General features: G+C 36.0%; 4 protein-coding genes and 1 pseudogene across 6 annotated transcripts; 3 read left to right on the top strand and 2 right to left on the bottom strand.

The window, feature by feature from the left end:
• LOC140970862 (probable LRR receptor-like serine/threonine-protein kinase At4g37250) lies at positions 1-3,589 on the top strand. The gene is made up of 2 exons (XM_073432814.1): positions 1-1,783; positions 2,784-3,589. The coding sequence occupies exons 1-2, from the start codon at positions 127-129 to the stop codon at positions 3,458-3,460; spliced, it is 2,334 nt and encodes a 777-aa protein (XP_073288915.1). The 5' UTR covers positions 1-126; the 3' UTR covers positions 3,461-3,589.
• Positions 3,590-11,496: 7,907 nt separating this feature from the next.
• LOC140960489 (cyclin-D3-3-like) lies at positions 11,497-13,599 on the bottom strand. Its single transcript, XM_073418778.1, has 4 exons — positions 12,923-13,599; positions 12,359-12,560; positions 12,084-12,214; positions 11,497-11,932 (listed from the first exon to the last, which is right to left on the bottom strand). Exons 1-4 carry the CDS (start codon positions 13,418-13,420, stop codon positions 11,660-11,662), a joined length of 1,104 nt encoding a protein of 367 aa, XP_073274879.1. The 5' UTR covers positions 13,421-13,599; the 3' UTR covers positions 11,497-11,659.
• Positions 13,600-14,783: 1,184 nt separating this feature from the next.
• Positions 14,784-17,050, top strand: LOC140970863 (protein RER1A-like). Of its 3 annotated transcripts, none has more exons than XM_073432817.1 (4): positions 14,784-15,286; positions 16,416-16,596; positions 16,698-16,771; positions 16,861-17,050. In XM_073432817.1, exons 1-3 carry the CDS (start codon positions 14,883-14,885, stop codon positions 16,755-16,757), a joined length of 645 nt encoding a protein of 214 aa, XP_073288918.1. In that variant the 5' UTR covers positions 14,784-14,882; the 3' UTR covers positions 16,758-16,771; positions 16,861-17,050. The 3 variants fall into 3 exon arrangements, with proteins under 3 accessions (XP_073288918.1, XP_073288917.1, XP_073288916.1); XM_073432816.1 differs by having other exon boundaries at positions 14,785-15,286; positions 16,927-17,050; XM_073432815.1 differs by having other exon boundaries at positions 14,787-15,286; positions 16,698-17,050.
• A 935-nt stretch (positions 17,051-17,985) lies between these two features.
• On the bottom strand, positions 17,986-19,998 carry LOC140960497 (UPF0481 protein At3g47200-like; annotated as a pseudogene).
• Positions 19,999-20,721: 723 nt separating this feature from the next.
• On the top strand, positions 20,722-23,411 carry LOC140970864 (uncharacterized). The gene is made up of 3 exons (XM_073432818.1): positions 20,722-21,275; positions 21,578-21,684; positions 22,640-23,411. The coding sequence occupies exons 1-3, from the start codon at positions 20,925-20,927 to the stop codon at positions 23,352-23,354; spliced, it is 1,173 nt and encodes a 390-aa protein (XP_073288919.1). The 5' UTR covers positions 20,722-20,924; the 3' UTR covers positions 23,355-23,411.
• The last annotated feature ends 663 nt before the right edge of the window (positions 23,412-24,074 follow it).

The following is a 24,074-nucleotide window of genomic DNA, read 5'->3' on the forward strand; positions in this document are numbered from 1 at the left end:
TTTTACCTCACATGGTCCCTTTCTGTCTTAAATCTCAGTTAATCTTTTTAACTATATTTCCTATCTTTCTCTCCCCCTTAACTCCTGTCCCGAATCAGCGAAAATGTGGGATCACTGTTTAGAATCATGAACTACCAAAGCTACGGTTTGTTCCATTCATGGCGGTGGAGAATTCTAGCATGTATATTTCTACTTCGGGCTCAGTCTTATGGGCTCAACATCGACAGGCTGTTCTTGCTTTCTTTCAAGTACAGTATTCTGAATGATCCGTTGGGTGTTATGAAGAACTGGAACCACCACGACGCCACGCCATGTTCCTGGAATGGTGTCACCTGCGGAACTTGGGGATCGGGGGATGCTTATTTTCGGGTTACGGGCCTGTCGTTGGCGGGTTGCGGGCTCCTGGGTTCCATTCCGGCGACTCTTGGCAGGATAGAGCACCTGAGATTCCTTAATCTTTCAAGAAATTCAATCAATGGTTCCATCCCTTCAACTCTCTTCCGAGCAACCGAGCTTCAAATTTTTGATATTTCTAACAACTTGGTCTCCGGTGAGCTGCCAGAGCTTGTGGGGAACCTGAAAAATCTCCGGGTTCTTGATCTTTCAGACAACGCTCTATCAGGGAACCTGCCAAGAAATTTAACGAGTCTACAGAATTTGACTAGTGTTTTTTTGCAGAACAACTACTTATCTGGTTCACTACTTGGTGGGTTTGATTCAGTCCAGGCTTTAGATCTGTCCTCCAATTTGATCAACGGGTCGTTGCCGCCGGAATTTGGAGGCAGTAATCTTGCATACTTCAACATTTCTTTTAACAGAATTTCCGGCGAAATTCCGGCGGAATTTGCTAGCAGAATCCCTGGAAATGCCACCATTGATTTTTCGTTCAACAACCTGACAGGCTCGATTCCTGAATCATTTCTTTTCTTTAACCAGGAAACAAAATCATATTCCGGTAACCCAGAATTATGCGGCAAGCCACTAACAAATCCCTGCACCTTTCCATCTTCCATTGCAACTCAGCCCAATGCTTCTATAGCTGAATCTCCTCCTGCTATTGCCGTCATACCCCAATTTATCGACTCCATCCCCTCAGATGCCTCGCGTGAAGGTGCAGCTGCTGGAAACCAGCCTCAAAGAAAAGAAAACAAGCTCAAAATAGCAACTATTCTGGGAATAGTTGTCGGAGATGTCGTGGGTATCTGCGTCGTGGCAGCGGTTTTTCTGCACATCTATCATCTGAAGAAACGAAAAACTACTAACAATGAGGCAAAAGAGGGAAATGACTTTGACTGGGCATCCTCGGCATCGTCCACGGAAGGACAGAACTGGCTGAAAACATGGCCATGTCTGAAGAAACAACAAAACTCCGCCACCGAGGAAAACGAGGAAACATCCTCGGACTCCTCCCACACATCGAACTTGAACAAGAATCATGAAATGCATGCAACCCAAGAGAAGAAGAAAGGGGAGCTGGTAACGTTTGACGGGAATCAAGAACTGGAAATGGAGAGTTTGCTCAAGGCGTCAGCTTACATTTTGGGGGCGTCGGGTTCGAGCATAATGTACAAAGCGATCCTTGAAGACGGCACCGCATTGGCGGTTCGCCGGATCGGCGAGAGTGGCGTGGAACGTTTCAGAGATTTCCAGAATCAGGTTCGGGTGATTGCAAAACTGGTGCACCCGAATTTGGTCCGGATTCGAGGGTTCTACTGGGGTGCGGAGGAGAAGCTCGTTATCTATGAATTTGTCCCCAATGGCAGCCTCGCTAATGCTCGTTTCAGTAAGTTCTTTAATCCCTTTAATTTCTTGAATACTTGATTAATAGACCTATTATTTAACTTTTTAAAGATAAAAGCAAAGATAAATTAATATTTTAAAAGTGACTATAAAGAACTATTCGAGCTAATTCTCTCATGAATTCTGGACTATAATATATATATAATAATGAGATTTAGGTAGTCAGGCTAGAACTAGACAAGCTAGTGGTCCTATGAAACTAAGTTTCACGATTGCATGCTCGGGAGAATTTTGTTAAGATAGCTGGCTAGTAATTTGGGTTTGACCTAAATTAAATAGGAAAGAAAGCAAGTATACACGTTCGGCAAAAATAAAGACCTAATTACCTGTTTCGGTCCCTCTCTCGACCTATGATACCCAAACTGGCCTTCGCCAGTGTGTGCCCTTGACTATCATGCTCTGAATTTTGTCTATTTTTAGAACAAAAAAAAGTTTGAGATTTAGAAAAAATGATGGATGAATCCACGTGTGAGAGTGGAAAGGGACGTAATTTTTTCTCAACATTAAAGCTGGCAATTTGAACGGTAAAGTTTGTTGAAACTTGAACATTGTTTTAAATGCTCATGACTCAGTTGTCTGCGTCACCAACCAATGCATTTCAACCGTGTCTTTTATCTCTTGCAATTTGGACCATTTTGGCACGAAAGCGATGTATGTCTCGGGCCACGGCCATCATTTGCAAAGCCAATTGTCAATTAGTCATAGTCATCTGCATGGAAAGGGACCGGACTTCAACCACCATTTACTACCACAATGATATCCAAGTCTGGCTCGGCTTAAGATGGTCCTTGGTTGATTTTCCATTGCCTATTTTGGACTTGAGATGAGAGTTTTAAATTAAGTGCCTCTCGATTGTCCATGGAGAGATGAGGCTTTTTGTCATAAACATTTGTAAATGAGAAAACGGCTTTTTTGGTGCTGTAATATTGTTATAATTATGAATAATTTAATTTGAGCGTGCACTTTTGTTTTGTGATTTTCAGGGAAAGCTGGCTCTTCACCGAGCCATTTACCTTGGGAAACACGTCTTAAGATAGCAAAGGGAGTCGCCCGTGGGCTTTGCTACATCCATGAGAAGAAGCATGTCCATGGCAATTTAAAGCCTTCTAATATACTATTCGGCCCTGACATGGAGCCCAAGATTGGAGATTTCGGGCTCGAAAGGCTTGTGTCAGGTGAAAATAGTTCCAAGAATGGGGGCTCGACCCGAAACTTTGGTAGCCGAAGATCCACGGCCTCTCGTGACAGCTTCCAAGATTTTGCCTCCGGTGCCACCCCGAGCCCAAGCCCGAGTGCGATATGTGTATCCTCTTATCAAGCGCCTGAATCTCTACGAAGCCTAAAGCCCAATGCAAAATGGGATGTTTTCGCCTTTGGTGTGGTGTTGCTAGAATTACTTACCGGAAAAGTTGTCCTGACAACCGATGAAATGGGGCCTGGTTTGATCATCGGAGCTTCCACGTCAGCAGAGGAAGACAAGGGAAAAGTGTTGAAAATGGCTGACGCGGCGGTTCGAGCTGAGTTGGAGGGCAAGGAAGAGGCCTTGTTGGCATTATTTAAATTAGGGTATAATTGTGTGGCTCCTGTCCCACAAAAGAGGCCATCCATGAAAGAGATCCTTAATGCACTTGAAAAGTTTTCATCTTCATCGTACTATTAAGATCACTATGACGATTAGTTGGATCCAAACGTTGGAAATGGCTTGCATGTTTGACTAATTTGTTTTTAATTTTATGAATAAATCATTGATTGGTGTGATAATTGTATATAATTTATTCTTTGAGCCCAACCCAAGTCCCGTAATCATCCATCCGGCCCCATAATTTTGAATGACAAAAGGAATACCAGCTCAACTTGCACAATTGCATTTCAAAAACAGACATAAACGCTAACCATTCTCCATTTTCAAACCAAATCGAACCGTGGAAACTTGGAAGAAAAAATGGCGACGAATATTGGAATTATGGATTCTGTGTATTTCGTCGGAAGATCTGAAATTCTTGCGTGGATTAACTCTGCAAGGCTTTCGCATATGCCATTGGCCGTCAGCTGATGGACGCTGCACACCCAGGGATGGTTCCTATGAACAAAGTCCATTTCGACGCAAAGAACTAGTATGAGAAGATCCAGAATTATAACGTCCTTCAAGACGTTATTGGACAACCTGGAGTTCATGCAATGGATGAAGCGATACTGCGATTGCGTTAATGGAGGGCTAATGAACAAGTGAATATTTTTGTGCCAAAACTTCTTTTGCTTTTCTAATTGCTACATTTGGTCGAGTTTCCTGCGTTGAGAAATGTGTGTATAAAAGAGTTCTATGTGAACAGTGTGCTACTCTTCGTAAATCGTACTTATTTGTTGTCATCTTTATGTTTCTGAATTCATGAAACAGATGGCATATAATCTTCTATTATGTTCTGTTTGGCGTATAGAAAGTGTGTTCTTATTGATGCTACTTTTATTTTAGCTACTTTCATTAACATCTATCAAACAAATAGCTTGTTTTGATCACAGACGTAGTCCAAAGAACTATCTTGCGAGTATTGATAATTAAAGCTCGTTGTGTGTTTGATATAGGTAATGTGGAGCCACAAATACTTCAATTTAACTGTTGTTAACTCAATTTTCCAGTTTACAATCCTTTGGAAAGAAGAGAGCAAGAAATCTGCACCGTTACAGCCTTCATCTAGAAGTTCAGCAGCTGCGCCCAAACACACCTCTGACAATGTCTGAAGGACTTTTACACCTAATGCAAGTGTGGGAAGTAGTCTACCTGTCAAGACTGCCCGACCTTCTTCAACAGGAGGGTCTTCTTCCCATAGTGCATCAGAGAAGACGATGTTTGAGCAACAGTTTAAAATGCATCCATTGTGAAATTCCTAGCACTTTTGAAGACTAAGAGGCTCATTGTTTCTAGATGTTTTGCAGATGGTAGAGTTAAAGATGATAGTGGATAATCTTGAGAAGGAGAGAGACTTTTACTTTTCTAAGTTGAGGGATATTGATATCTTCTGTCAGACACCTCGAGTTGAAAACATACCTGTACAACTTCAATTATTATCCTTCACTAAGCTTTTGAGGACTTATATGGCTTAAAAAGAGACCTTATAAATCTTAATTTTATGCAGTTGTGAAAGCAATAAAGAGGATTTTGTACAGTGCAGAAGATGACCCATTAATTGTTGAAGAAGCTCAGGCGATGATATCGAAGAGCCAGCAAGTAAAAACCAGTTGAATATTATAGCAGAAGAGGCGGAGGAGAAGCTGAAGGCTGATTCACAAAAGAGGTCCCCAAGGCAAAGGATTTCTGAAGCTTCTTATGTCCATAGCAATGAATCACCTCTAATCAGTTACTAATTGTCTTCTCAATTTGAATGTTGGGGATGAGGTTCTATCTGGTTCAGATTTCTCTCCCTTGTCAATTTTTCAAACTAAATCTTGCCCTAGATGGTATTATCTAAACAAAATCTGCTTTCATTTGCAAGGAGTTTTGGTTAATAGATTGCTAATGACCCTCGTTGTGTTTGTTTAAAAAGTATAAGAATAGCGTGTCTCATCATTCTTCCTATAGAGCAAGAACTAGACAACTAGTATAATAGATTATGGTTTTCTTGCATGCCATTACATGACGTTGTGTAGTATTTGCAGTTTAGTTTATTGCTTTTATACATGATGTAATCCGGGTAAATACATGATGTAATCCGGGTGAATCGGGTACAGCTTGTGTGGGCAATCCACCGGATAAAGAAAGTATTTTAGTGTTTAGGGAATTTGAGTGTAGCAATGGTTTCAATAACACCTGCAAACAAGAAAGGAACTCGTGAATGGGTGTCGGAGGGGTGTCCGGCGTGGCCACTCCGATGCTAAGGTCAGCAGGTTGAAGATGAAGAACACAAGCAATATCTGTGTAAAAAATATATGTATGCTTGAGAGTTAAAAGTTTTCAGAATCTGTAAATGACATTAATACATGATATTTATAGTAGAAAATCTCATGATTACCTTGTTTTCAGTGCCACCTACTAGGTATGGCAAGTCGACTGCCCATACTATAGCTTCTGATGACTTCTAAAACACTCCAAACCCATATTGCTTTGACAAATTAGACAGCTCATATCAATCACACTCGAGTGCGGTGCAATTCTCGAGGTGGCCTGGGTAGTAAGGTACCCGAGTGCTTGTATGAGGGCCCGGGCTACTGATTACCCGGGAGGTGAAATAATGCCCGGCTAGTTGAGGAGAGTACCTGGCATATTGGTTCTGATCTGGACTAGCCAATTAATATCCCGGATCATGGATGATCCGGATCTTTATGGGAGTATCAATACACCCGAATCTTTATGGGAGTATCAATACAGTAGCGTGCTAGATTGGTATGAATAGAATAGCTAGTTCCACGGATAAAGAAAAGCGCTATGGTAAAAATGGGAAATTGTAATAAGTAATTGCTTCTTGGGATAATTTATCAGGTGAGGTATGTAATAATGTGAATGGTACGAGACTTTTGACTGCTTCATGTGGGCTGAACATTGGATATCAATTGAACCAACGATTCGTGAATGAAAATGACTCAAATATTTGGTTGGAAGATCTGAACTTTGAGATGATTCAAAATTCTAAAATTATTTGATTTTTGTATCCTGTATATAATTTTTACTTGATACCGAGTAGATACTGAAAATTTCAATAAGCCCTATTTCGACACGAAAGATGTTTTATAAATGAATTTCCAGATTTATAAGGAACATAATAGAATTACTAAAAACACACTTTAGCCTTTTACATGCCACAATATTTTTATTTGAAATCCATGTGACGTCACAATACCTCATAAGCCAGACACGATATTTAAACCAGGGATCAGACAAGAGATCAAATCAATGTCGTTTATTTATGAGATTGCTCGTACATTGTTGATTCATGCATATGAAATTCTTAGTCAACCAAAAATACTTGTTGCTTTGAGCAACCTCTCTGAATACCTAATTAAGAGTTCTATTTGGAATATTGAATAAGATCTTTTCGACGGATCATATTAAAAAAAAAATTTTAAAATTACCTATCAATGATTGAAAGAGGTGGCTACAGAAAGTTCCTTTAATGTGTCAAATTAAACCTTATTAATGGAAAAACGTAGGAGGGAGTGTGATGAATTAAGGGTGTTCTGATCATTGCATCAAATTTTCCCAAAAAAGGTATACATGGACAACCAACAATTTCCTGGGAATGTGGTGTGCATTAAACTGGATTGCACAAACTAATCTTAGTGCATATTTTAAAACATGACTTTTAGCCATTCATATGTAACCTAGATAACTATATTGTTGAGTGCAATAATTAACTTTGTTGGAAAGAGTAATCAAAACTTAAAGATTGAGCTGTTGTGTGATTTTAAATATTTAAATTGTATTGTTAGTATTATCTATAATTTTTAATAAATCGAGAAATATTTGGTCCTACAAATATAACTATGAGCGGTGGGATGGTAATGTTGAGAGAAAATTTAACCATAAAATTGAGTGGTTAGCACTTAGCATAGTCCTGGAAATGCCCATTACAATTGGCCCACATCTTAGAAGATTAGTTCAAATTAAATAAGATAAATTTCAACTTGGAAAATATATTTGGTGGGCATATTGAAGCCAATGAGATAATCGAACAGAACCTCATCAAACACATTCATTAATTCTTGCTGACACCTTCATCAGAAAATAGCATTTGGATTTAATTCTTTTTTGAACTTTGAATCCGCCCTTTTCAAATAAACAGTTACACCATTTTAACAAAATCCAAGCGCCTGTGTATTTAATAAATGGAGGTCCAAATGTTCATACTTTCATCAATGTTTTTGTTCTTTTCATGATTGGTAGTTGTGAAATTTTACTTCACACAATGTTTTTAACCACATCAATTCCCAAAGGATAACTCAAAAAAGTCTCACAAGATTAACTTTTATAGGTAGAAAACTTTTTTAGTTGCTCTACATGATTAATTATTATTGAGCAAATCTCGTTCCTTTGTCAATGGGCATTACACCAAGTGGCACCATGGTCATGGATGTCATCAGCTCGTATTGGAGCCTTCCCCTTCCTCATTGTAAATAAACAATAAATCGGGCTCCCGATTGTCCCCCCGAACAAGTTTCCACATGAAAATGTACACGAAAAAAGTAACAGTCGTAGAAAATATTTTCACTGCCTGCAAAGGCATGCCCGTACTCCGGTGTTCCCGGGTAATATGACCATTCAAAAAGCACCAAACGAGTACTGAATTTTTCATCCTTATTACTCAAACATCTATATGAAATGGGAACCATCTCGTTTAATTATCAAGATAACACAAGCTTTAATAAAATATTAAGGTTTGATATAAACAAAAAACTGATAAATCACACATTCACAACCAAGGTTAATCTGGACAAAAATGATGAATGAATATTGAAAAGATAGCCCTTGGAACAAAGGACACAAAACATTCAATGCAGTTATAGTCAAAGACAAAACGATACTGATGCATCTCGAAAACCAATTTTGAACGTTGAAAGATGTTAATATAAAAAACGGAGAATCCCCGAATATTCAATCAAGGATATACAAAGATATCGGAACACCATTAATGTCCGATCCTCCTGGATACGGTGACTCGTTAAATTTGAATCAAAATTTTTAGGTTCCAATATTAGCGTGCATCCTTATGATTGTTATAGTAATTTCTTGTAGTGAAATCCCTAGGCCGGGCCTATTACAATTAAATATGATAATTAATCATGGGATAAATTTTAGTTTTACAATTGAGGAATCGGAGTGTAAATATGTCGGGAAGTTGAAATTTAATGATGTTACTTAAATTTACAATCAATCTGGAATTATATGTTTAGTCAACCAATTGAATAAAACACTGTGTATCGCATCAGATGCAATGAATTTTCAGTCATAAATTTGAAAAACACAAAAAAAATTGGATGGCCTTGGCGAGCATGTGAATAACACGTTTCTTATTTTAAAAAATTTCATGATATTATCAATATATATTTTTCCATTCTAACAAAAATTGCGAACGGGCTAGCAATTTTTATTACAAATTTTATGTTTTTTTTTTCAAATTGAAATCATGCATTCGCTGATATAAATATCGAAAATCGATCATGGATTATTATCAATTAAACTAAAAGGAAAGTTCGAACACTAAACCACGTATTTGATATCATCTTTTACAAACCAAACATGTCCTATATAGATTTTGATATCGCAAAATGCATCCCAATATAAGTTGAGATTGAGATCTAATTCAATATCTCAAGTTTGAGACGGAACTGTAAATTCGATACTCACAAAAAACCCAAAAAAAAAAAACATTGGGGCAACTTAAGTTTTACATTTGTTATCGGACTTTTCAAAAAAATTCAACGTGAATCGTGGTGAACCATGTGCTTGTAGAGTATGATTGATTTCAATTCGAACTTAATGATGGGTATGAACTTTTTGACCAATTGAATCTAAGTTCAATCTAAATGCTCCAAATTCCGCGCTCCGTAAGCTCGAATTACAGTAGTTTTGAAAATGTTTTTTTTTATGGTATTTTTGAAATTTTTTTTTAAAATTAAATAATTTTTGAAAAAAACCCTGCAAAATAACTAGCTAACCTAATACCCACATGCTATGTGCAGTCAAATAACTCCACTGCCCACCCACTCAATCATATACCACAAATATCTTTTTAATCTTGCCAATTTTATTTCGTTTTTTAAAACTAATCCAAGTGTTTGAAGATTGTTTTGTTACTCTATATTTATCAATTTTTTGCCTCATGAGTAGTTCTTTTGTACAAAGGTTTCACAGATATATGGTTCATACTTATAACGCAAAATAATATTTTTGACACAAATCGACATATAGTAGATATTATTTATTCATAACATAATTAACAAAAAAATAATGTTTTTACAAAAAACAATACTTTAAATATAGAAACGATATTTTTAATGTATGGTATCAAATCGAAAATTCATTTAACGAAATTGACGTGTTAAACAAACTCAGTAAGTTTTGGTTTGGTATCGTAGCATATTTTTTTGGTGCTTGATCTTATGTTTTTTGCTATGCTAAATTTGGGGCTAGCTAGTGTGAGAAACTTACTCTGCCATTGGCTTTAAAATTTGACCAATTGCCCGGAAATGCATTTACTCTAATAGATAATATAATATATACAAAAAACAAAAAATTGATATTCCTAAAATCAATTAAATCTGGGAATTCCAAACTAATATTCAAGATCTAATGATGTGGAGTCCATTATAACAATTATTTAGTATTAGTCTTCGCTATATTAAAATAGTTAACCCAAATTTTTTTATAGGATTCAATTATAACCACTTATAAACAATTTCAAACTTTCTTTTTATTTCTCATGTGTGATGGAATGTCACAATCACTCTTTTTTCAGAATACAACGTTCTCATCGAGTCCTGAACCTTATTCCACCAACGTAAAAAATCTCGAGGTGACTCCTACAATTTAAGAAATGACTCTGGTCGTGTAGTATTTTTCCTCACAGGTTCAAGATGTGTCTCTCACATATGTAACAATTTTCATTTGTAAGAATTATTTCCCAGTGTTGTTGTTGGTGACCATCTATGATAACTTTATGTCACGTCTCAGGCCCGGGTTCACGTCTACACGATTGCACAAAGTACCCTTATAACAACTATTTTCTATATCCTTGTTCTATGAAAATTATCAACTCAAATTTTTTTTTAAAAAAAAATTTACATTGTAACCCATATAAATTATTTAAACTTTCATTTCTTTCGATGGGGGTGATGTGTCATAGTTTGACTACTCTATATCTGTGACAATTCACAAAATTCTTTTCACTGACCATTTGATATGAAAATATTCATGTAGATAATCATACAATTAATAATAACATTCATCTAGAAAATATACATATATATTGAGATAATCGCTTGGATTTAAGTTGTGAGTAGTAGAAACAATATTTTTGGTATATTCATTGTAGAGATTTGATGATTTTTTTTAAAATGACATATTTTTATAAAGTTGATAAATTTCTACTAATTTTTGTAGAATTTCAAAGATTTTTGAATATTTTCACAGAATTTTTTAGATTTATTTGATGACCAGTACACTACTTTAGACTTTAGTGAAAGTCGTGAGAAGTTACGAGTTTCATATAATTTTCATTTAGTTGTGGACTGTTTTTAAAATTTCATATAAATATATTTAAATTAAATTTAAGCTATCCGCTTCCTTAGCAAAATGGTATGGATGTATCTCATATACCGATAAAAAAAAAAAAAAAAAGAATTTATTAGCCAATGAGGTGCAGAACCAAGAAATAACATTTCTCTTTTAAAAAAATGGTTATTTTGTTTTAAAAAATATATGAAACTTCTTCGAATGAAATAAAATACACAACTTACTTTGTCTGTTCATTTGAATTTATTTTATTTTTTCAGAAAAAGAGTTAAACAGCGCATAGTCCATGCCACCCTGTCTCTACATTGAAAAGCTTACTTAATTCATTGATACCTCCTTTTGAGAACCAACCAAAGACAACACCCATCCATGTCTCTGAATCTTTATCAAACCTATGCATACTTTTGTTTATCTCATTATCTGAGATATATATAAACTCATGTCTTGAATTCACATTCTGTAGCAATACCAACACATGAGCCCATGAATCATGTCTTTCCAATCTCATATGTTGATAAGAGTTGAGCTTTAACGGGATAGGCATTGAATACATGGAAATTTAATCGAAAATCATATGATGGCATTATAATATGATCGAAACATAGCAAAAACGAGAACATGAGTGCTCAATGAAGACAGTCAGTCGTTAACACCAACAGGCAAATTACTGCTTAATGAAGCTACCATCGTGTGCTGATCCAGAATTCTGCTTCTCTTAAATAATGGCTCCAGAGAGGCTGAACCAGACAACACATGAGCCCATGAATCATTCGAACTATCGGAGCTGAAATATGAATCAATTACACCACTCGGGCTACTTGGTATGGAGTCGTGTTCCCTCTTGTGGAAAAGCCTGCGATTATGGTCATCCATTAGCTCCACGATAAGTTCATGGCAAGCGTCGGCCTTGTCCTGTAACAATTCCGATTTGGCAATCAAGAATATGTGTTGTCAGTAATCAAGAATCAGTGAAACTCCAAATCTGGTTTCAGTAACCGAGGAGATGCTAATAGATGGGATCAGAATTCAGAAGATAAACAAAGAGCAAAGAGATAAAACAGACCTTGCTAGTCCTTAGCACGGTCATCAGTTGGTTTTCGTATTCCAGGGCAACAGAAGTCTGAATCTCTCTTATAACATACTTCATTGTTGCAGCAGCAATAACAGAAGGAAGAAAATGCACAAACCTACAATCTGAAATTACATATGGAATTGACAACAATTAGAACTCAGTGGACAAAAACTCTTGGAAAATTAGGCTTAGAATCATGGCCTTAACGATTAATTCACAGACCAATATATCCATTCCACTGAAGTAAAAATTAAGTACTGCCGTACCGGTAACAATAGTGAGTACAAGACTCTCACACCTCCTCAAGAACTCGGTTTGTAGATTGGCGATCAATCCAAATCTCCTCACAATGTGGTCAAAGAATGAGAGTGGTGTCACAAGATTCACCTTCCATTTAAGCGTCGAGAGCACCAATAGCTCCCCTCTCTGAATCGTCTTTGCCTCGAAAACATACTTGGATTCGTCCACCTAAAAGCCATCCAAATAAAATCAAGTCAATATCACCACAAATTCAGCACAACGAGGAATTAGACAAATATAATTTGAATAAGTGATGAGCTTGACAAAGTAATGTATGGACATACACGATTTGATTTTAAATGTATACCGTATACATCTGCTAACAATTGCATTTAAAGCCACGAAACGATACTCAATATAACTGTGACACATCTATAAAATCTTTAAGATATCAAATAATGGAATAAACCACTCTAGATTGTCCATATCTCTAGGCATTATCAAATTTGGCACAAACAAATGGATTGATTTCCACAAGCATATACGTTGCGAACACACTAAAAAAGCCAAATGCCCATCAAGAAACATACTTGAAGGTCTAACAGAAGAGGCACTCGAGTTTCCTCCACTTTTGCAGCTATAGAAAGACAAGCCACAGCAGCCAGTTGACTCATCCATGGCTTATCTTTCTGAAAACAAGGGCTTGACACAAATATGTCATAGTAATACACAGCTAAAAAACCAGTCACGGCAGTGAACCCGTAGTGGGCAATAACCTTCAACATCCATGTAATAGCCTCATTTCTCCCCGTTTCCAAAATAGGACTGATTTCAGTACATCTCAGTTCCGCCTGATCTTTTTCCTTAATCAGAAGGGTGAAAAGCTCATCATCCTCCCAGGAAAAATCACTCTCATTTAGAAAAGAGAAGGGCTTTTCACGAATTTCATTAATATCCAAACCAAACCCACAACCCGAATCTTCATCAAAACGCTCTTCCTCACAGTAAAGATGGTCAAGAATTGAACTTTGGATGAGGAGTTTTTGTTCTTGGAAATGGAAAACCATCTTCTTCTGGGAAGAAGACATTGGAACCTACGCTCATTATCCTCAGGACAAGAAGATAAAACTCGAAATATTGAATCTTTGGCTCATTTTCACACCTTCTTTGCGTCTGTTTTCTCTCCTTTTTCGCCCTTTGTTCCCTTTCTCCTTCTGATACTGAAAAGGAGAGGAGTGGAGAGCGAGGAGGCCAAAGATGAGCGTCCGAGGGGTTTTATACTTTTATACGTGAACAGACCAATTCACGCCTGTATTTTTTCCTTTTTTATTTATTTATTTTCTTGTATTATTTTATTTTTATTTGACGCCGAGCAAAATTCGGCCTTAAAATAATAATTCCCTGTGTCGGGCCCTGCGGGCTGAACCCAGTCTTCACAAGAACTGCATGGGCTTCAATATATAATATATTATATTGTATTATATTATATTATATTTAGCCCAGGCCCAAACAATTTGGTCAGGTTTGAACGGTCGAACCAAGTACAATATTGTTAGGAACTAATTATATTATAATAATCAATCAATAATACTAAACCTATACATACGCATATATATATATATATATATATAATAATTGTTTAATTTATTTTGTTATTAGACATATTGTCGAAAATAAAATTAATAAATTTTTCATACAAAAATTTACTTAAAAATGAATAAAATTATTTAAAGTTTTATTATTTATTAATATTAGCTATTACTTATTTAAAAAATAATAATTAATTTGAATTGACTTGAATAATTGAAATTTAATTACAACAAATTTAATATTAACTTATATATCATTTTTCGTAAATCAAATTATAATTTTAAAAATATTTATATTAATAAAATATTAAAATATTTTAAATAAATAAAAATTATTCACGTTTAACTATTGGTTCAAAAAATTTAAAAAAAAACAACAATCATAAATTACAAATTTATATAGATTTCAATGAAAAAAATTTATAAATGTCTATAAAAATCTTGCAAAACAAATCTACAAAATTCTATGAAAAATCTTTAGAATTCTGTGAGATTTTGTAAGAGTCAGTAGAAATCTATCAAAGATACAAATGTGTGTCAATTAAAAAATAAGCAAAATATAAGGAATACACACAGTACATTTGTATAAGTTGAGAAGATAATTAATGTGATATATAAACCATATTTTCTAGTCAAATATTTAAACTGTTCATATGTTTATTTAACATTTTATTTGACTTGAACACTATAATAAAAATAAAAATTATTATATTATACACATCATGAGTCACATTATATAAATTTGTTTAAAATATAATTATATTGTTATCAAAATTTAATTTATATTTACGTATTATAACTAATTATCACTATTCACTAGTCTTATAATTTTTGGATGAAATCGACATTTGTAATTTTCGGTGGGGTAAATTTGAGAAATTAGAAAGGAAAAGGGACTGAAAGTATAACCTGTCTTTGCCTCCTCCGTCAGCACCTGCAGCCCCTCCTGACTCTGATCCCAATGGACTTGACTCCAGGTGGTTCCTTGACATCCACTGAAAAACCCGCCAACGAGTCGTCGGCGGCGGCCGAAAATCGAGATTCAACTGTGTCTAAAGCCTCTATTTCACGGTGGATCTTCACAATTTCCCAACGATACCAGCACTTGTTGGACAAAACGACGCCGCATGTTCTGAACCGGTGGATCGCATTTCTGTGCATCGCAGCCTTGTATGTGGTGCGGGTTTACCTTGTAGAGGGATTCTACGTGGTGTCCTACGCTCTCGGTATCTATATACTCAACCTTCTCATAGGATTTCTTTCGCCTCAGGTGGACCCGGAATTTTCCGATGGGCCCACCCTTCCAACTCGCGGCTCCGACGAGTTTCGCCCTTTCGTCCGCCGCCTCCCCGAATTTAAATTCTGGTGCGTCCATTTCTGTCATTGTCCCAAAAATAAAAAAGAATATTGGCTCGCGTTAAACTAAAGTCAACGACCCAATGGAAACTCAGGGAATGATTCTATCATGTTAAGAAATACTGGTTTTGATTTCTCTTGTTTCAGTTGCGCTGACCCTGAATAAGTTCGTTTGTTTTCTTTTTTCTTTTCTGGATACAAGCAACTTTTTTAAAGAGAATTTCCAGAGATACCGTAGTTGGACTGCTAAAAATCTGTGTAAAAATTGGAAACTACTTCGCAGATCAATTCTACCCTTGTTTTTTCTTTGATCGTTTTGTATGTATTATAATTTTCACTTTTAGAGTAAATTTTGTATAAATATCTCTTCTGTTTTTTAATTCGCTTTATTTCAAGACTACAACAAGTAATTGAATTTTGCATTATCATAAAAAATTTCTTCTTTTCTTTTTACTTGGTGATTTGTTTTGGATAAAGTTTGTTTTTTTAGATAGATGGCGTTGGGTTGTACGAGTGGCGAAGCATTGATATTATGGTTGAATGAGGGAGTGGAATTAGTTGTGCTGTTGTATTGATTATGAGCATGGATATGGTTGTCTTTGTTATCAAGGGGTGAGCCCGCAATTTCAGAAGGGACGAGTGCATATTTATGAAACCTCAACTAGCTTACAATTTTATGTTTTATTTGTGCTGCGATCGGTGGGTAAAAATACAGAGGAAACATTTGGTGAAAGCTATATTAAAGTAATATTACATCCTTAAATTGTCAGTTGGCAAAAGTTCTTCCAGCCATGGTGCCAGAGAGCTGCATGAGTTCTCACAATTTTTGCATTTACAAAAGAAATCCATTTATTGGTGTATGGAGCTTACACTTGTAAGCGGATGGGTTTGATTTGTCTGTGTAGTGCGTATTCTTGTATTATGTTTCTCAGCTTGCCTTGTAGTTTTCTTTTTACTGGATTTTTATAAGTTTTCAGAGAGATTTTTCTGAATTTTTTTTGAAGCAACATCGTGAAATGTGCTTTACTTCATGATGTTGGTATTTAATATCTGGGAGCCCTGTAAATGGCGTTTCAAATAGAGCATCATTTCTCTTTGCTGTTCTGTGATTGGTTTGTCATTGTGGTATCATGTCAAGGTACTCGATCACCAGAGCATTCTGCATTGCTTTCATCTTGACATTCATCGGCATATTTGATGTACCTGTTTTTTGGCCAATCCTCCTTTTCTACTGGATCATTCTGTGCATGCTAACTCTGAGGCGACAGATAGAGCATATGATCAAATATAAGTATGTTCCATTTTCCTTCGGGAAGCAGGTATGTGTTAACACACGTCATATTTTAATCTTTTGTGTAAGTTCTCTCTTACTTGAAACTGTACTATTCTCAACTCTAAGATAATCTTATGTACTTTTCAGCGTTATGATGGAAAAAGAGCAGCTTCAACTGAGCCCAAAAGCTTACCCCCCGTAGTCTAGTACTCACATATAAGGTATAGCCTCCGAGAACTTCTTTGTTTCCTCAATTTTATCTGAGGATCTTTTGGTTTCTTTAGCAGCTGTGTCATTCACATTTATGCAGCCAAGTTTGAAGGTTAGCGTGTTTCATGCTTTGTGTCTTAACTGACCATAGAATATCTTTGTACAGAAGTAAAGCATCAATGAGTGGATCACTGATTTTATGAGTTAGAAGTGAGAATTATTCACAAAAATATGAACTCTGTTATACCATAATTTGAATTTTATAAAAATGTTTCAACGTGGAATCGTATGCTTTCTACTTATTTTTTGTTGTTTTCTGCGACGTCACGGTTTGAGAATGTGTATTTCTCCTCTTTTTTTAAAAAAAAAAACTGAAGGAAACTTGCATATTTTCATCTCATTTTATTGTCTCTTAAAAATCAATGTAATAATTTTTTCATTCAAATGTTGTCATCCTCCTAAAATGGGGTAAACTGAAGTTGCAGAGTAAGATCAAATATGTATAATTTTTCAATACTACCTCCTAAAATACATTGCTTTCGAATTAATTTGTAATAAAGCGCTCAAAAATTATTGTCCAGATTTATTAATATTTTTTTTAAAAAAATAATCCAAGATATGGCAATAATTATATCTCTTCATCATGCACTTGCTAAGATTGTGCTAATAGTGTGTTTGGATGCTATGGATTTGGGAGGATTCGAACTTGAAAATATTATTTTAGGTGTTTGGAAGGCACGTTAAATATTTCAAAGTCTACTCTCACAAACTTTAATTTACTTTTCAAAAATTTTAAAATATAGTTTTATCCAAAAATTCATTCGTTAATTCACATGTACTTTGTCATAAATTTTGACAAATGTTTTTTAAAATCAACTAAAAATATTTTTATATTAAAGAAATTCTATAAAATATTTATTTCTCTTGAAAATTCGGTTATTTTTAATACCAAAGCCTAATTTAATTACCACTTTTTTTTTACAAATCCCTCTTAATGAACTTTATTTTTTATTACTTCAACTAATATTTAATAAAAATATATTTTCTTCACATATATAAGGAATAATTATTTTCCTATTTATTTTAATAAAAAATTTATGTGAATTTATATAAATGTTACTATTAAACAACGTATTTAAAAATATTAAGATCGAAATTATTTAATATTTGATAATTTATTTTAAAATGTGAAATCAAATTCTGAAATTACACCAAAATTCCAACACCAAACACAAACACAGTGTAAAGGTTTACAGAACATGAAAACAGAGTATTTCACCCTAAAAAAATCAATAGAAAAGTTCGCAACTGCAGCAAAAGTATATGCAAATCAGCAAGCAGGCGTTATGCGTTAGGTGACTTATAATAACCATAGATACCGTAAAATGTTTGTGAAGAAGTTAACAGCAGCAACACAACTGCTGCAACAAAGGAGATAATAGCCCATGGATTACTGAAGTACTTTGATTTCAAAGAAGCCCTCCAAGCATTCCATCTATGATCATAATAAAAATTCACTTGTTCAGACAACCTCGATAAATTGCTGTCATTTATATCAAAAACCACCTCTTGACAGAGCCGATTGAATAGTTCGGCAACCTCCGCGTCGCTCCCCAGCCAATGCTCAATAATCCCACAATAACGCAGGTAACTCACATCGGCTGCCGAGTCAATAAGGTTGTCCATGAAGATCACGTACGATGTTATGTCGTTTGAACAGTCTAAGTGGCATTGTTCATACGCAATGAGGTTAAGGAAGAGCGATTTTGTGCCATCGTGGATCAAGAGTCTGGGAATCTTGAGTACTGCATTCTTGAATTTTATATCCCAGAATCTGTCTGTTTTCCTTCTCTTAAATTTGATCCCTGCATCTTTTAATTCTGTGACACAGTGAATGAGTTGCTGCCGTCTTTTATCCACCACCCGGTTTGTGTGCGACCACCGTTTGATCCATATTCGAGGAGTCGGTTTTGGGCCGACTCGGATGGCTAAAAGGCTACTCCTGAAGACTTCAAGACAGTAGAATCCACCCTGCTCGGTTAATGGATCAAAAGTGCTCTCATTTCCGATTGATGACTCTACCTTTTTCCTATTGCTCTTAGTTAATGGTTCATCCGTAGGCATCAATGGGTCAAAAAACCAAAGCGCCAGTCGCGCCACGACACCTTTCTGGTCAGGATTTCCAGACTGAAGTCCTAAAAGCCTATCCAATACAAAGAGAGGAATCTGATTCTCAAGCATTATCATGTCCCGTTGAATTGAATGCATAGAACCACGCATCGCAAAAACGGGGTCGTTCCTTGAGTACCCCAGTTGTGTAAACCCTCTGGTGGCACCAGAAAGGAGCTCGAGAATGAAACAGGAGTCGAGCACCATCATCTCCACAAACTCATTGCTACTTAAACAGATAGTCCCTTCATAACAAGCTCGAGTTTTTTCTTCAAGCTCTTTAACAGCGTCCAAATATATTGTTATATCTTGATTCGTTCTCTTAAGAATCCGATGAGCAGCTTGCCACTTGTGCTGGTCCATGTTTCGTAAACGCTTCTTGCCGTGATGATAAGGGCCAAAGGACACAATCTAAGGAATATAGGCCTTATCGTCACCATCTCTTAAACAATGAGGTATCCTATAAATACATAGTTTTGCCCATGAGCTCGCAGCATCGTCGTTTTGAGCTTGATCAAGCTTCTCTTTTATACTGATCACCCAATCAGACTCGGGATACTTGATCTCAACTCGGCCACTCTCATCTTCTTTGATTGGAACTTCAATGGAATTCGAGCCCTGACTTTCCTTTCTGATCTGACCATTGATTTCTCGAGGGAACTCAACGGATCCTGAAACGGTGGGGCTTTGTGCATTATGAATCCCAGTTTCTACTGTTTGATTCAGCTTGAGGGTTATCAGGTACCAACTAAGAAGCTCTTTGTTGAATACAGCCACCATTTTTTTGGATTCTGGTACGAGATCTGTTATGCGTAAGAATGAAGCTGATTTATTGATTTTTTCTTTGGGGTTTGAATGATGCCCTTATCTTTAGAGTAAAGTCTTTTGGATTTTAAATTTGAAAACAATTATTAGAATAGAAACTGGATGCTGAACTATACCTAAACCAGTAGGGCAATCCAATGATGGAAACTTGTTTGAACTTTTCCTACACGTTTTTATATGATTCAAGCAAAAGGCTATGCGTATGAACACCTTCACTATATAAAAGAAAAAAGTCTTTATTTTGACTAATTGATTTCATCACTTAAGTATTTGAAATCCATTGTTAGGAATGAGAAAACAAACTTAAAAGTTTCCCATTCCAAGATTTGAACACTGTTGTTGTTGTTGTTGTTGTTGTGTAATAATTGTCTTTACTACGTAGAACAATTGAAATATTACGTTTGGAATATTGTACAATTTAAAAGATTGAGAAAACATCAAACTTTTGAACTATATACTTGGATTTCAGCTAATGATTTAAAATCTCCTACTTACATGATTGCTACTGGGATGTGGGCTGATGCATTAGCTGGAAATTGCCATATGATATTAGACACTTGTGATTCAATTAATTATATCAATTAGACATGTGCTTCATTCATCCGTCCTACTAAATTCCCATTTTCCATGTCTCCACGACGAAATATTAAAAATTAAAACAGTAAAGATTGGTAAACAAATTTCGCACGTTTGTCGGGATTTATTAATATTATTAAGTTAATTTATTCCTTAAATATTTTATGTTGATATATAAGAGTATGTAGCTGGCCTAGCAATCTCAATATAGTTGCGTAAACGTGAAAGCGAAAGAGTCTCTCACGCTTTGATACCTGACGTCACCTATTTGTGCTACACATACTACTCTCCACAGATTAAATTGTATTTTAATAATATTATGGTAATTTCGTAATTTGCTTAGTTATTTTATAATAAAAAAAAAATACCCGACTAACGATCAAACGTAATGTAGGAAGCGGGTGGGGTTGATAACCGAAAACCCTGTATTGCCCTATTTCCCAAGGCCAATATTATTTCAAGCACCTCCGCGGCGGCGATGGATCCATCACCTTCCACCGCCGCGGACGCCCTCTTCCCGTCAGAATCAAACTTGGGAGTCTGATCCAGCTCCACTTCAACCCTGACCCGAAACTGAATCTTCTCAACCCGTTCATGGCTGCCCAATCTCAACCCCTCTCCGCACAATCCTTCCCCACCATTGAAGAAGACGATACTATCTGCTCATCAGAAGCTTCCGTTCTTCCCACCGAGATAGAATTCTCTCCTTTGGGTCATCCGAAGGGGTACTTGACCGGGGAGGCCCGCATCGAGAGGGCCTGGTCTCATTGGAAGAGATTGGGCAGTCCCAAGCTCGTTGTGGCCCCCATGGTGGACAACTCGGAGCTTCCCTTTCGTCTTCTCTGCCGCAAGTACGGCGCTCAAGCTGCTTACACTCCAATGCTTCACTCTAGAATTTTCGGTGAAAACCAAAAGTATCGGGCAGAAGAATTTACCACCTGTAAGGTATGTTGAGTTCCAGTTTTAATTTTCGCACCCTTCAGTTTGTAGATAGAAATTAGCCTGTGTATCACGAAAATTTGTCCATTTGATCCAAGCTCGCCGCTGGGTTATTCCAGAAACAGGCCGATTCAGCAGAGCACGAATAAGGATACTAGCCGGCCAATTGAAGAAAAATCAAATAATAATTTTTTAGTATAAATTTCCGTAAACATAATCCATGAAGCAATTTCTTGGTCTCCCGTAAGTGGAAACGGGCAACAAATTATCTAATGTTTGTGTTGACTTGATATTTTGTGAAATGGCAGGAGGATAGGCCGTTGTTTGTGCAATTCTGCGCTAATGATCCGGATATTCTGCTGGAGGCAGCACGGAGAGTGGAGCCTTACTGTGATTATGTTGACATCAATTTTGGGTATTTTGTTCTATCTCAAGATTTCACTTGCTTCAAGATTCAGCCTCTTTTTTAATCTTTTGTATTGAATGTTTATTAGTATGTGAATATATTCGCTTAGTTTAAATTCCATTGTTTTGAGTTCACGGTATGAAATAGCAGTGATTTTCCTGGAAAACAATGTTATCAAGCTTCTTGGTTTTATTTTTGTTTTGAGATCAATATTACTATTATTTAACATGAACACGGAGGACTAGATTTATAATATCCTTAATTTGGATGGCCAAATAGTACTTTCAGTTTCGTGTTATTTGTTTATATAAAAGTTGTGAAACCCTCACGCATGTAAATACTGCATAAAAGTATGACTGAAATTTCCTCTCCGTGAAATCAAATGAAATTTCAGTCACTTGGAGTTATAATGGATCCAAAACCAGACGGTCTCGGATAGACTTGCTTGAACTTATCAACTCAAATGCTGCCAGACTTTAAATATCAAGATTTGATTTAACATCCTTCACCAACACTTTATAACGTTTTTCTGTCATGCAAGATTTAACCTGTCCTCTCGTTTGTGTTTCAATGATCTTTGCCCTCACGTATTTGTTTCTCTTTTAAATTTCGAGTTTTTGCCCAATTCTTTTGTGCGGTTTTCTTCTCACAGGAAAAGGGTTCCCAGATTTTTTAACCTTTTCTTGAATTTTGCTATGTTCATGACTTCCAGCTAAGTTATTTTGGACATTTATGAAAATCTCAAGTGATTCTTTTTGTTGGTGTACGTGATTGCACTGCTTCATCCGCGTTCTTATCTGGAGCAGGGGACACCTCAATTTGTTTTATATGTACTACTCGGTGTACATATTAAAGAACACCTTGAGTGAATCACTTTGTTGGTGTACATTATTGAACTGCTTCTTGGCATTCTTATCTGGAGTTGAGTTAATCTTAATTTGTTCTATATATCCTTGTTATGCAGTTGTCCCCAACGTATAGCAAGACGAGGGTATTATGGCGCTTTCCTCATGGATAATCTTCCTCTTGTTAGATCCCTAGTTGAAAAATTGTTTAAAAACCTTCATGTTCCGGTGTCATGCAAAATTCGAATATTTCCAGATTTACAAGATACCATTAACTATGCCAAAATGCTGGAGGATGCTGGTTGTTCTCTTTTGGCTGTACATGGAAGAACAAGAGATGAAAAGGATGGAAAGAAATTCCGGGCTAACTGGAATGCCATCAGAGCGGTTAGAAATGCGGTTAGAATTCCTGTCCTTGCCAATGGAAATATACGGCACGTGGATGACGCCTGGCAGTGTATAGAAGAGACTGGCGTTGAAGGGGTACTTTCAGCGGAGTCCCTTCTCGAGAATCCTGCTCTGTTTGGTGGATATCGAACTGCTGAATGGGCTCATGAGAATGAAGAAAACACTCAAGATGGGAAACTGGACCAAGGTGATCTGTTGGTGGAATATTTGAAGTTCTGCGAGGAATATCCGGTTCCATGGCGAATGATTCGTTCACACGTGCACAAGATGTTGGGAGACTGGTTCAGACTTCATCCAAATGTAAGAGACGATCTTAATTCACAGTACAAGCTTACGTTTGAGTTTCTTTATGACATTGTAAACCGACTTAGGGAACTCGGAGTTCAGATGCCTCTTAAATTATCTGGATATGGTAGTTCAGTATAAATTGTTGGGTGGTGGTTAGATTATATATAAATTTATGTGATTTTACTTGTTGATTCTCGAATATGACATTAATCGTGCTATTTCTATGTGGTTAATGGATTCTTGATCTTTTAAATTTCTTAAAAGATCATGATAACCAAAAGCTTGAATTGTGATAATTTATCAGTTATAACATAGTGGTTCCGTATTCGAAGGCACAAATATCGCGTGATAATGAGTCACTGCTAATTCGTTTTAGTGACGTATGATGCGGCTGGATTTTGACTTTTTTCACACATGGTTTGTTCAACAGTTGAAAGCTTAGGACATCCACGTTGGTGTTGATACGAATGAGGGTGGGTGTTAACATAATTTAATTTTTTTTTAAAAAAAAATACAAGATAATCAAAATTCGTGATTTAAGTATTTTAAATATTTCATAGTGTTTAATTTATATATTGTTTTTAATTATATATAATTGTGGTTTTTTTATGTTGCACTTTTTCATTTCAAATTGATAATAAAATTTTAATTATAAATAATTGTACTCTTAAAATAATATGAAATAATCTTAAGTGATTAATTTTTTTAAAATTTAATAANATTGAACATGATCCCACATAAAATGAGATACAAACTCAATATCTCTTGTGAAAATTAATTCTTTGGGCTCTTTTCGTCAACAAAATGCCAATTATTTTACTTAAAAAACCAAAGATACACCATTTATCCTTATCTTTA

Source organism: Primulina huaijiensis, chromosome 2 (genome assembly GCF_012295235.1).
Source record: "Primulina huaijiensis isolate GDHJ02 chromosome 2, ASM1229523v2, whole genome shotgun sequence".
NCBI lineage: Eukaryota > Viridiplantae > Streptophyta > Magnoliopsida > Lamiales > Gesneriaceae > Primulina > Primulina huaijiensis.

Excerpts from the sequence above, each read along its gene's own strand:
- LOC140970862 (XM_073432814.1), top strand. The coding sequence starts at position 127 with ATGAACTACCAAAGCTACGGTTTGTTCCATTCATGGCGGTGGAGAATT. Across the intron at positions 1,784-2,783 it reads CCTCGCTAATGCTCGTTTCA|GGAAAGCTGGCTCTTCACCG; the intron begins GTAAGTTCTTTA and ends TGTGATTTTCAG.
- LOC140960489 (XM_073418778.1), bottom strand. The coding sequence starts at position 13,420 with ATGTCTTCTTCCCAGAAGAAGATGGTTTTCCATTTCCAAGAACAAAAA. Across the intron at positions 12,561-12,922 it reads CTCTTCTGTTAGACCTTCAA|GTGGACGAATCCAAGTATGT; the intron begins GTATGTTTCTTG and ends GATGGCTTTTAG. Across the intron at positions 11,933-12,083 it reads CCGTGCTAAGGACTAGCAAG|GACAAGGCCGACGCTTGCCA; the intron begins GTCTGTTTTATC and ends GAATTGTTACAG.
- LOC140970863 (XM_073432817.1), top strand. The coding sequence starts at position 14,883 with ATGGACTTGACTCCAGGTGGTTCCTTGACATCCACTGAAAAACCCGCC. Across the intron at positions 15,287-16,415 it reads CTCCCCGAATTTAAATTCTG|GTACTCGATCACCAGAGCAT; the intron begins GTGCGTCCATTT and ends TATCATGTCAAG. Across the intron at positions 16,597-16,697 it reads CATTTTCCTTCGGGAAGCAG|CGTTATGATGGAAAAAGAGC; the intron begins GTATGTGTTAAC and ends TGTACTTTTCAG.
- LOC140970864 (XM_073432818.1), top strand. The coding sequence starts at position 20,925 with ATGGCTGCCCAATCTCAACCCCTCTCCGCACAATCCTTCCCCACCATT. Across the intron at positions 21,276-21,577 it reads AAGAATTTACCACCTGTAAG|GAGGATAGGCCGTTGTTTGT; the intron begins GTATGTTGAGTT and ends GTGAAATGGCAG. Across the intron at positions 21,685-22,639 it reads TATGTTGACATCAATTTTGG|TTGTCCCCAACGTATAGCAA; the intron begins GTATTTTGTTCT and ends CTTGTTATGCAG.